Genomic DNA, 13,927 nt, shown 5'->3' on the forward strand with positions numbered 1-13,927 from the left:
CAACCATCCTATTGAAATGTTATACTCTTCCAACTCATCCTTTTGCATTTTTAGCCTCACATGTCAGGAATCTTCTGTCTGGAATGGGAGTCATTAATATTCTTTTGGAAATGGAAACTGAGGGTGAGTGGTGATAACAATAAGTGGCAATGTTCCTATGTACACATAGTTAGAACCCTTGGAGTAAATTTTAATGAACTCTGTGGGACTTAATTCCAAGTAAATATACATGGCCTGGGCTGCACAACATCACTCCAGAGTCTTTGAAGGAAGGGTGGACTTTAACTGCCTTGCCACAGTTGTACTATTTTTTTCTGCACTTGTCAACTGCTTCATTTGTCCAGTGGTAGCAGTATGCTGAATCTGTGAGTATGGATATGAGAAAGGTGATGGGGAAAGAGTATTAAATGTTAGGAAATGTGAGACTATAATCATCCAGTGAAGGGTTTGCAGTCAGAAAAGATATTTGAGGAAAGGGGAGACTGAATCACAAAAGCTTCAAAGTACAGCAAAAGCTACAAAAGTAGAAGTGAGTGAAGTTAATTTCAGATACATTGAATGTTTCGCTTGTTCTTTATTTCAGTGATTTTAACATTACGATGTTATGTAGAACAGGTTTGTCTTAATTGTGTGCTGTGAAATCAGACATGTGATTTAAAAAAGCCAAAGGTGTGAGTTTTGTTCTAGTTATATTTTTATATTATGGTTTTCAGCTTCCATATATTTATATTTTATGCTATACTTTGTGGTTTAAATTTTTGTGAACCACCCAGAGAGATTCACTTATTGGGCGGTATAGAAATGAAATAAATAAAAATCCGAAGAGCTATTTTTTTTTACTGAATCTGCAACAGATCATAATTTAAAATAGTACAGCACAAAGCTTTACTATATAGAGCTGAATATCAAGACAGCCTACAAGGGCTATACAAAGAGCAATTGTCCAATATAATCCTTCACTAGCTTTTAAAAACATTACTAAGGATAAACAGACTGCATCTAACAAACACAGATGATAGATTGGCAAATATTTGAAACAAGAATAAGTAAATAAAATAAACAGAGTGCTTGAAATACTAACTTCTTGTAAGCATACACAAAAGATCTGTTTTTAATGGTGCATCTGACAAATATAATTATATCTGGGGCATCAAACCAACTATTGCCATTAAGCCACTTAAATTTTAATTTGAGCTGGAGTATTAAACCATTACTGATATTCTGACATCACTGTGTTAAATTAGTGTTGTGTAAACAAACGTCATGTCATCTTTTTCCAGAAAGAAAAAATGTAACATCCCCATTTATGTACTGTAGGAATAGGTATAACCTTTGCAAATGGGATCCAATTTCCTGGAGCCCATTTTGTAAAAACGGAATTTTATAGGACTACAATCAAATAAACCAGCAAATCTAAGCCTCCTTTAGTGTGTCTCATGTATTTTACATTCTACAAGACACTTCAAATCATGTGAACATACTTAGAAATTTAACCTTTAAACGAAATGTGTTAAAATAGCTACAGACAATCCAGCAGCTTTGTACAAGCACATTTATATATGTGGGGCTATACAAAGCTCATGAAGGAAAAGAAAAGTATTACAAAAGCTATCCTGTAAAAAATAGAAGATGACCAGTTGCAAGGGATCTATAATCAAATAAAATAATGGGGAAATAATTTTTACATGCCTTTGTTTTATGAATTAGCATTCTTAACACAAGCCCTCTGAAGACAGATGAACCAGTTTAGAAGAATTGGTTTGGATTATGATGTACACCAACAGTAAAGACAATTCCAAACAACATCTATTGTCCAATATAACTGCTGTTTACATATTAAAAAGAGATACAGGCTTTGTACCAGGGATGTTCTGTCATGTTTCTCCACAGGAGAAGGCTGTCATGGTAAAGTTCATTATCAATTACTGCTTTACAAGTGCAAGATGAGTTAAGCTGTCATAATTTTCTCAGCTAGAGATCCTGTGCTGTCAGAGAATGTCAATTTTTAATCTGACACAAGGAAGAAAATTATCTCTTATTCTGACCTCTAATTTCTTGACATTTTAATGCAATAATTGCTATGGTTAGTGGTGCAACCATGATTCCACCTGTCAAGGAAGAATGAATCAATATCCTTGAGTTGTTCATTAAATTTTAGCTTTCACTTTACTAAATTTCTTAGTTTTGCGGGGGAGGGGAAATGAACCAATACTATATAGGCAAGCTTGCAAACATGATGTGCTGAAACCACAGCTTGCAACATTTCCAATATGCTTTCACATATGAACAATAGTTGGGGTTTTCTTGTATGAATGGTTGCATTACACTATGAACAACGTTTTGACATATGTGGAATAATTAAATTGATGCCATTTGATTACGAAGTGATTCTGTTTGTACTGAGTGTTATATTTGGAGTATGGTGCCTCTCCTAATGTGAACAAACATAGACATTAATCTGATCTCCTCACAGCTATACTGGAAAAGGTGAAGGCAGGGAGAACCATATGAGCCCAAGATTTGTTGCAGCTCATTCCCAACACAGTACACCATGGTTTATCATGCCCTCCAAATGTATCCAAAGTGTTGAGCATGTTTCATTTTTATGGTACTATCAGTAGTAAAACTACAATTAAACTTTCTATACTTTATGTAGTAAACAATTGTGGGTTTTTTAAAACTAGCTCTAATGTGCAGGTGTTTTATTATCCCTCTTTATAGAACTAAAGGAGATGTGCAGAATTTTGTTTTTCAGTGAGCAATATTTTGCCTGAAATGGGCAAATGGAAAAAAGTCTGTATCATCATAGATAAAGCTTAGTTGCACAAGAAAAAAAAAGGGTAAAGCTGAGTCTCCAGAAAACTTTTTTCTCAAATTTTATTTTATTTATTTATTTATTACATTTGTATTCCGCCTTTTTTCCTCCAAGGAACCCAAGGTGGCGTACATAATCCTCCTCCTCTCCGCGTTACCCTCACAACAACAACCCTGTGAGGTAGGTTGGGCTGAGAGTCTGACTGGCCCAAAGTCACCCAGTGGGTTTCCATGGCCGAGCAAGGACTAGAACCCGGATCTCCCAACTCCCAGTCCAGCACCTTAGCCACTACACCACACTGAGGTTGGGGAGGGGAGCAAAGGATTTTTTCCCCACAACCATAGCTCACTTTTTTCCATTGCTGCCTGTTTTGTGGCTCTGGTGCTTCTCTTTGCAGCCAGTGGCTGCCATGACAAAACAAACAAATCCTAAATACAATGGGTTGGATCCAGACTTAGCCATACTTCACATAAAACCACTGAAATCAATGACTGACTTAAGTTCCACTGATTTCAGAGGATGTACTGTAAGTGTGGACCAAACCTATTTTAAATACAACATGGAAGTGAAAGAACAAAAATGTCTCCCTACATTTTTCCAAAGTTTTCATGAAATTCTGGTGTTATTATGAAAGAGGATTCTAATATCACACCACACAAAACACATAAAAACTGTGCAAATGTTATAAAAACTTTAAGAACATATTTTTTAAAATTTAAGAATATATTTCTGGATGCGGCTATAATGAGCTATATGTTTTCTGATTTGAAGATCTAAGCCAAAAAAAAAATGCCACAAGTATTTCACTGGCTGGCAATGTATAAATTATTACTTGTTTTGCATACAACAGATGGCAGATATCATGGGGCATGGAAGCTTATGTATGTAGCTTCACCACAGCAACACTCATCTTGCAGCTGTTGCATCTTCACACTTTTCAACCAAATTGAATAATTTTACAGACTGCTTTAATACTTACAGCAGTCATCTTTTAATAATTATATTACTACAATAGGCTGACGAGATTGGGACAATACATTGAAGAATGAAGTGCATCCTGTATATACCAAATATTTTTAAAAAATATTATAAGAGGAAACACTCAAAAGCTGGCACACACAAAACCAATTTCAGTTTTAGCTATTGTTTAGTAAATGTTTTGTTCCTTAGAGTGCCTTGTAATTTGACTTATTATCAACAAAATCCCAAATCCATTTTATAAACAATATAAATATAATACGTTTACTTAACGATATTTTTTTTTAGAAGTCTAACTATTCTAATAAGTCAGTCAATCTATATAAATTGTGATTTTGTTGTGATTGCTATACATTTTAGCTAGCAATCCTATACACAATTACCTGGGAGTAAGGCACATTAAACATAATGTTTACTTCTGAGTAGATATGCATAGGATTGTGTTGTTAATCTCACTTGCTGATTGATAAAACACACTCGGAGATATCCAAAGAACTCCTTCTAATGCCAGGTTGGAAACTACTTTGGTGGTGGTGGGGGGTTCAGATTGCTTCAAAGGAGAGGTAAGATTTTAAGTCCCATTCCCTTCATCTCCACCTGAGATCAAAATCAAAGTTGGACCTTGGCTTCTCCCTCCATTCCCCCATTTCAAAATGCCCTTCCCACTAGTCCCCTATACCCCAGGAAGTGAATTTAGGCATGTCCAAGGACTTTTGAGTTTGCACAACACGACAACCCACTCTGGATTATTTAACCCAAGGTAAGGCTGTGGAGCATGCTGTGTGTGGGGGGTGGGGGCACCATTTTGAATATGCAACCCCCATTCAGGGGTTGTCGTGTCATGTAAATTCGGTGAGCATGAGTAATGCAAGGGTTGTATAAACTTCATATAACCCATGCTTGCTAGGTTCACATGACAGAACAACTTCCAAGCAAAGGTTGCATATGTAACCTGGCACCCACGGGCACTGTGGCTCATTATGGGTTAAATAACCCATGACAAACCGTGGCGGTTGTCTGAACCCGATTAGTACAGTTCTCTATCCCATATTATAAACATGCTATGAAGCAAGGTCTGCTCTTAGACTAGTCCAAGGCACCCACTGGGCCTTCGAAACTATTCCCATGATTCTTTGGAGCTTAGGCATTAGTTGATTGTACATAGTAATTTGAAGAATAATTTAAACTTCAATTAATTTTTAAAAAAATAATTATTCTTTTAATTTAATTTAAGGTATCTGATTTCTGTAGTGTCTGTATTTGGCATAGCTGTTCCCTTTTGAAGAATAACAAAGTACCCCATGTTTTGAGTGAATAACATAATAAATGGAGATCTTTTACATTTAAATTAGTAGTAGTCAGAAACACCTACCTCCCTGAGGACAGGATCCGTGATGCTGTCAAGGTTAACAGATCCTTCATATGTCAGGTAGTGGAAAACATTAAGTGCCCGCACAGCTTCTGGTCCTCGTTGCTTGTAGCCAAATATAAGATCAATCCACTGGTGAAGTTGACAGGAGACAAACTCGCTTTCCAGAGCCTACAGATGAAATTGAGAGGATGAAAGACATTGTGTTTCTCGCATTCCATATTCATTTGGTGCTGCATCACTTTCTTTCATTTTACTTTTTTTCAAGAAAATGAGAGCCTTTCTCAGAGGTAGGGCCAGTCCAAAACGTATTGCTGCCTAAGGTGAAGGAAAAGATTGCTCTTCATCCAGTTTCATGTACAGAAATGACTGAACTGGTCATAACATCATAGAATAGTAGAGTTGGAAGGGGCCTATAAGGCCATCGGGTCCAACCCCTTCCTGAATGCAAGAATCTACTTTAAGCATACTTGGCAGATGGCTGTCCAGCTGCCTCTTGAATGCCTCTAGTGGGGGAGAGCCCACTGCCTCCCTAGGTCATTGGTTCTATTGTCATACTGCTCTAACAGTCAGGAAGTTTTTCCTGATGTCCAGCTGGAACCTGGCTTCCTGTAATTTGATCCCATTATTCTGTGTCCTGCACTCTGGGATGATCAACCTTTCAAGAACTTGGTAATTGAATCTAACATCAATAGAATTCCCAATGTAGGCATTCTAACTCTGCATGGTTAGCAGTTTAAATGGATTATTTTTATTGCTTTTTAAAGTACTTTTGTATTCCTTTTATTGTTATCTGTCTTAACAAGAAGGCAGAATGTAAATACTGAAAATAAATAAATGAATTCAAAATATATGTTTATTTTATATTATTTATTTCAAGATTCTACGTTTTCGCCAATGTTTTCAGCTAGCAAATAGTAAAACAAAACAATAAAGCAGTATAATTGGAACAAAATAAAAACTGCAGGCAACATATGTTTATATGTTCTGTTGCTACAGTTACCTGCATAGTTTCATAAAGGTGTCTTTGATTTTTGGTCTGATACTTAAAAATATTGTTAATGTTTTATACTGGTCTTATTCATTATTGTTCGGCACCTTGGATCTCCTTTGTGCAAGAAAGGTGAGATAACATTATAAATAACATTATTATTATAAAGCTCTTCCTGAGCCTTATAAACAAATTATGAAGAGGTTTATACAACTTACCAAATTTACTTGCGAAAAGTTTATTCAATTTTTTCTTGAAGTAAACCAATTAACAATCCAAATATGATTAAATAATTTTGGGTCACAAGATTTTTGTTAGCTTTTTTAATGGAAGGAGCAAAATATTATCCCCAAGCTATTCTACAAGATGCACGTTAAATAAAAGAAAATGGAAAAACAGACTTATAATATAGCTCTGAAATACCCCTGTATATACAAAGAACAAATATTTTCTACACCTATTTATTTAAGAGATTTCTATCCTGTCTATCTTTAAAACAAAGGCAGCTTACAAGGCTAAACATACTGTTGAGGGATGTGGCTTCTTGCTTTCCCATGTAATCCCTCAAAAGCAGCAAACACTATGTCCTAACTACCCATTTAATCTACATTAACACATTAGAATATTTGTCAAACCAGCCACTTGCATCAATGGGTCTAAATCAGCTTAAAACCTAGTATGTCAGATTAACTAAGCTCTAGATCAAGCTATAAAACTGTTATTCTTTTGTTCCCATAGCAGATTATGGAATTGTTGTTCCATACTGGCAATGTACAGTCTTTCTACTCTTAAAGGGTGTGTGTGTCAAAAATAGTTGTGTATGTAAACCATGCAATGTTTTATTATACAGACAATCTTTAAACTTTTATATGGAATTTTAAACAGTTTCAATATATACAGTTATGAATATCACAACAGAGAACTTAGGTGAGTAGTGGACAGCAAAATTTGAACTCTAATGTTTTATTCCTGCCTCAGCCATTTTTTTTCATATTTCCAAACTGTTATTAACTATTCTATACAGAGAACATGAACATACTGAGGCATCAGATGGAAATTATTTAGAACATCAACACTGTCCAGCTTATCTTCGGCAAAAATAGCTTTCTGTATGTTATTTATCTGCCAATTATCCTACAAATTATTGTGAAATAATGCTACTATATAACTCCAAAAAGCCAAAAAAATTACATTCTTGAAACATTAACAGCAAAATTCTATACCCACCACTAAAATCTGAGCACTAAAATAAATGGGATTTTCTTCTGAGTAGACATGTATAGACTGGACTGTTAAACTGTGATCCTATGCACTCTTAAGTGGGAGTAAGCCCAATTGAGCACAGTGGGACTTACTACCGAGTAAATATATATAAAATTGTGTCGCATGGCTTCTATCCTAAAGATATTTTCTTTATTTCTAGACCACCTTTCAGCCATAAGAAAGGGTCTCAAGATGGTTTAACAACACCATTAAAACCAGTAAAAATCCTGAAAACAATATAAGCAAACGAAGTTGAGACTAGAAGGAGAGAGAACTTAAGTGTTCATTCTCATAATTAAAAACAATTTAAAAGCCAGGAAAAATAAAGATATTTTTGCTGTCTAGCTAAAAACAAGCAAGGTTTGGGAATCAGTCTAACTTCTTTTGGGATGGAGCTTTGCAGTCTAGGTGCTGCCATAGAAAAGGCCCTATCCCACATTCTCACCATTTGAACCTCCTTTAGTAGTTGAATATGGAGTACAGCCTCAAAGGACAGTGATTCATATGGGAAGAAGGCAGATTTTTTGATATCCTGGCCCTAAACTATTTAGGGCTACTCAAACAACACCTTAAACTAAGTCCTTGAAATGGCTTGGAAGCCAGCCCAATTGATATAGGACATGTGCAATGTAAGAAACAAACACCAGAAACCTTTCCAGCCACTGGAGTTTCCAAAAACACCTTCAGTTCCCAAAAACTCTTCAAAGGCACCCCCATGTAGAGCACATGTCAGTAATCTAATCTGCATATGACCAAGGCATTTGCCACTATGGCTAAAGTTCGCTTCTTTAGGAAAAGGCACAATTGGTGCACCAGCTAAACCTGAGCAAGGGCATTCTTGAGCACAACAGCCAATTGAGCATCCAGGAGCAATGCTGAAACCAGAAGCTACCGCAAACCATGAACCTGATCCTTAAGAGCAGAACAGTTATACTCCCAATCCTAGATCAACTTGTCTGGACTAAGCTTCAGTTTGCCTTCATCTAACCCCTCAATGCATCCAGACATTCCATGGCCTCCTAGGCATAAGTTGAAAAAGAGACAGAGCTGTGTGTCATCAGCATATTTATGGTACTGCACCACAGAATTCTGGATGTCCTCTTTCATTGGTTTTATGTAAATATTGAAAATCATAGGGGATATCATAGAGCCCCGAGAAACTTTATAGGTCAGTGATCAAGGGGCTGAGCAGTAATCCCCCACATTCTGGAAGTGTTCAGGTAAACAGGACTAGAATCACCATAAAACAGTGCCACCTCCCCCAATCCCACAGTAGTCAAAATATTATGGTTGATGGATCAAACACTGCTAGGACATCCAGCAGAAAAAACGAGCACATGTTCTCCCTGTCTAGCTGGGATGTGCATTGGATTTGACTGATGCCCGATCAACATGGGGCCCAGCAGACCGTTTCTGGTGCTTCCTGAGAAGAAGTGAGATTACCTTCAAAGTGACCAGAAATGTAGCTAAACCACGCGTGAAGCTTTATTTCGCTTTAGGAAAGGCAGAGAGTAGCATAGAATCATAGGATCATAGAACAGTATTATTATTATTATTATTATTATTATTATTTATATAGCACCATCAATGTACATGGTGCTGTACAGAGTAAAACAGTAGAGTTGGAAGGGGGCTATAAGGTCATAAAATCCAATCCCATGTTCAATGCAGGAATCCACTTTAAGCATACCTGACAGATGGCTGTACAGCTGCATCTTGAATGCCTCTAGTGTGGGAGAGCCCACTACCTCCCTAGGTCATTGCTTCAATTGCCATACTGCTCTAACAGTCAGGAAGCTTTTCCTGATGTCCAGCCGGCATCTGGCTTCCTGCAACTTGTTCCCTTTATTATTTATTTATTTATTTATTTATTTATTTATTTATTTATTTATAATATTTATATACCACTCAATTATCTACAACCCTGCACCTATCTGTCTGAAACATTGCAGGTTTCTTGCCTGGAAAAACCTCTATGAAGTGTGGTATTCTCATACAAATTGTCCCAAAGAACAGAGTTAAGGTTATCTCAACTTTGCTCAAGCAACACAAAGTCAGGAAATTAGCTGATGCCTTAGTAGTCATGTCCCGTGATCAGTAATGATGTCATGCAATATCACAAATTGTGCTTGCTTACACAATTTATTTCTGCCACATGAAAAATGCTTTGCCTGTCTCCTGTGGTCCTTGTCTGGATCGGGCCACTCAAGTTTGCAATGTATATAACAATTGGATCACTTTTGGCAATGTAATTTACAGATGTCAGTTCCCCAATCCAGATTGGGACTACAGCAGGAGACTAAGGGTTAAAGCTCTCTATCCCTCCACATTAGGGTCCTATTCTTTATAGTAATATCTTGTTTAACCCCAAGAGGTCACATTCCATAACTAAAGGAATATAATGCATATAGAATCATTAAGATTCACTCTGCAACAGAGAGTCTCAAATTTCTATTGCTAATAAAAATGACATACGTTGATCTAATAATTTGAAGCTTGGCATCCGTGGCCTACTTGATGAGTTCTATAATTCTGCTGAATTTCAAACCAGCCTGATAAAAATTGCCACACATACAGCAATTTTAAAAGTGCTAAAATTGACAAATTTACTCATATACTCCAATTTTTAAACAGTTATATCATATATTTCTTTCACAATTTGGTGTACTTTATTCAGTCTTGTTTAGGAAGGTAATCCTTCATTTAGTTTATGACATTCTGAGCAGCGCTTCAAAAGTTATTAAGGCCTATGTCAGCAAGTGCTGGCAATGCATGTTCAATCTTTCTTTCTTTCTTTGCTACTCACCTTAGCTAAATGGGCATTCCTATCCCCTTTGATTTCATAAACAAGCAGCTGTACACGAGGCAAAGCAGGGAGAGATTTATTGAATATAAACACCAGCTTTTGTGCTGATGTAATGTATCTGTAAATCTGTGAACTCTGTATTTTCAAACAAAACAGAAATGTGGTACATGTGGTAGAAGACAGCTTCTGAATCCGAACGTATTATTTAGGTTACTCATTTCGCACAGCACTATGAATTGTAATGCATTACATTGTGTGTGTGCTTAATAATTAAAATATTATCATAGTTAATCTTGGATTATGGCAGAGTGCATCTTCAAATTGCAGAATGTTTATTATACAGACTGTGCAGTTGCTTTTCACACTACACTTCTTGCCTCGATTTAACATGCTTGGCTTGTTGGCTGAATGCTTTCTATTTCTGGCTCTCAGGGCAACCACAAGTCTGCTGGGATCAAAAAGCTCAGCAAGACTATGAAGTCACATCTGTGGAAGGCTCTCTCCCCCCACTTTTTTTTTTTTTTGTAAACCAGTAGATTATGATTGATGAACCCAGCATTAGGGTAATGTTAGCGGGGACACTTACTGCTTCTGTCCTCTGTGACATCACTGAGGTCAGACCATAATCATGTTAGCATTGAACACAATGCTTTATTAATGTTTCATGGCTATGTCAGTAGTAATCAGTCTAGCTTGCTATGGATAAATTAAACTGGGCCAACAATCACTGATGTATAAATTGAATGCTCTTAAAATCTACTGAAACATCTCCTAAAAGTTACCTGACTTAATCACTTCTCCAGCCTTTCTAATGAGACCAATTTTCACAGGAATTTCTTTCAATGAGAGGCTATTTCTCTCTCACAGCATATATTTATAAAACACAAAACATCCTCCCATTTACTTGGCAGTAATATGTCAAATGCTTGTTTAATTCTAAATTAGGTGGGAGTCATTTATCATGCAATACTACAGTGTTTCTGTTATATAAAGCTTCTATGAATGTATAAACAGGTTGAACACACACACACACACACACACACACCATTAACTTATGAGAGGAGGTAGTGAGTCAGTAATCATCAACATGTGCTATTTCTCACATGAGACAGTCTGCAACATCGCAAAGGAACCAAATGAAGATTTCAAATGGTGTGGGTAAACAATAGATTAAATGCACAATAGCCCTTTTTAAAGTGTTCTATATTTTCCTCCTAGGTCTGTTATCCACATTTCAGCTCTTGATAAAAATGTGATAACTTTTAGAAATTATAGCATGATAACTGAAGTGGTAGGTAACCCTCCAGTTAAGTTCATTCAATACTTGTGTTTTCCGCTCAATTAAAATGGCTTTAATGTGTCATTATAGCATTATTTTTGTGTAAAGCACCCTGAGGAACATTGGATAGATTATACAACAATAGTAACTACTGTTATTTGTAATATCAACTATTATCATTATTATCATTGTTACCATTATTATTATTATTATTATTATTATTATTATTATTATTATTAGCCTGCTGCTGGAAATGCCTTTTGGTGTCAAGGGTATTTTAAGCAACTTGAAATGCTAGATTATCCCCAAAGATATCCAGGGGACAAACAAACTAAGCAGATGTTCTTGTGTCTTATGTGTCTAGCAAGTATTCAAAATGTGGGAGGTACAAATTCAAATTGAACTGTGATGTTTACAAATATAGGGTATAATCTATACCACCTAAGGAAGTAGATGAGGGTACTACAAAAAATCCCTTGTGTTACTGTAACTCCAAGTTATACTGGCATGGTGAAGTATCAATGTAGTGATATAGTTACACTACTGGAAAATAAAGTCATCATGATGATAACTCTGCAAAGAGGGGAAATGTGATGTGTTGGGAACATGGTAGTTGGAATGGCGGAGGAGTGGCCACTGAACCCAGATCCTATTTTTCACAAGGACTTTGTCTTAGCAGCCAACAAACACCCACTGGAGTCAATAGAAAGTCTATGATGACAGCCCCTACCCAATTCTGCTTCCTCTAGCCCCATTAGGATGCAGGATTCCATTTAAGCCTGAAAATAATCACAGCACAGCACCAAAGGTATAGGAGTCCCACCAATGACATGTAGAACACATATATCAATGCAAAGGAAACTGGTGTTGGGGGCCTTGAATGATGGGACATCTAACAAAAGTCGAGCACTTTGCACAAATATCCAACAGCCAGGGTAAATTGGAAAGGGCAGATAAATAAATAATACAAGAACCTTAGATGTACCTGACCTCACAATTTCAGATGCTAACACCCACCAGGAATCCAAACTCTACCATTGCAACTGGAACTGGAAGACCACCCTACACAACTAAGCAAAGGACAGGGGGCTCACCAGGGAGGGTAGACTATACCTTAAAGGAGTATTCCTGAACCTCCTCCATCCATTTGCCCCAGGCAACTTAAGAAGAGGGAAGGAAGGGTATGCAGAACACTAAAACATCCATGGCCATGGTGTCTTCCCCAGTTTATCCTCAGCACTAAACTGTATATAGGCTTAACAACTATCCCTTACTCAACAGCTGGTAGAAGTGTTCCCCACAAAGTAAGTATGCAGTTTGGAATAAGGGGGCTCGGTTTAGCTACAAAACTACCAACAGGCATTTATGAATGCGGAGCACAGCACTTTTTGGTGAATACTGAACACTCCAGACATCCACCTATGAAAACCCTAGCCACGAAAATCTCATAGTTCGCATAATTCACCTCATTAGAACTTGCTATGGTTCATATTAAGGATTATGAAGCTTAGCACATGTCTAGCACTGTGTGTAGTGGGAAAGATGAACTGACCTGTATCTTTTGCACATACAGTACTATTACCTGTTTGATAATGACATTGTAAGTTTATCAAGGAATAGGGTACAGATAATTGCATTATAAATAATCTATTCTCAATAATGTATTAAATCTGTTATATTTGCAAAAGATAGGTATTAACTACTTATGGATATATTAGGCAGGTATTGTGGTGCAATGGCCAGAATATAAAATTTCTGCACTTGAGTCTCAGGTTTAAATAATTATTCAGGCATGAACCACACTTAGGGAGCAATTCTATGACCCTTAGAAAGTCCGGGAGCGAGGGGGGGGGCATAGGATAATTCAGATTCCCAGATCTGAGGTGGGAGATAGGGCTCTGACCTCGGAGAGGGGAAATCCATTCTCCAACCCCCAGTCCCTCTTTCAGATAGTGCAGAAAGAACCATGCCAGCTGCTCCCGAAGGCTAGTAATACGAGGAAAGGGGGTGTTTTGGTGGATGGGGAGTGGAGGAGACTGGAGAGGCCAGGATATCAGCTATCCTGAGGCCTCTCAACTTCCTTCCCTCCCTATTCTGAAACGCCCCAGCTAGGCAAAAAGGCAGAGTGAGTCAATGGAGAGATGAAGATCGCCTCTGTCACACCTTTAATTCTGCACTGGATGATTCTAAGCCTCAGAGTTCAGAGGCTTATTATCATAAAGGGTGGAAACCATTGGATACGAAACAATCCTATGCTTGCTTAGTCAGAAAAAAGTCCTACTGCTCCCAGCATGTCCAAGGCAACCATGCTGGCTGGGGGATGCTGGGAGTTAATAGGACTTTTTCTGCCTATATATGCACAGGATTGCACCTCTAGTGGTTTCAGGAAAGGCATTATTCAGTTCTTCAGAGAAAAGAGAATATAG

At 37.3% G+C, this 13,927-nt stretch overlaps 1 protein-coding gene across 1 annotated transcript in view; it reads right to left on the minus strand.

Moving 5' to 3' along the window:
* The window catches only part of NBEA (neurobeachin), a 459,425-nt gene that overhangs the window by 45,387 nt on the left and 400,111 nt on the right, over window positions 1-13,927 (minus strand). Inside the window, exon 48 of the mRNA XM_063126967.1 lies at window positions 5,166-5,333. Within this exon, the coding sequence (XP_062983037.1) occupies window positions 5,166-5,333 (168 nt within the window). The remainder of the gene's footprint in view (window positions 1-5,165; window positions 5,334-13,927) is intronic.

This window comes from Elgaria multicarinata, chromosome 5 (assembly GCF_023053635.1).
Source record: "Elgaria multicarinata webbii isolate HBS135686 ecotype San Diego chromosome 5, rElgMul1.1.pri, whole genome shotgun sequence".
In the NCBI taxonomy this organism is placed as follows: domain Eukaryota; kingdom Metazoa; phylum Chordata; class Lepidosauria; order Squamata; family Anguidae; genus Elgaria; species Elgaria multicarinata.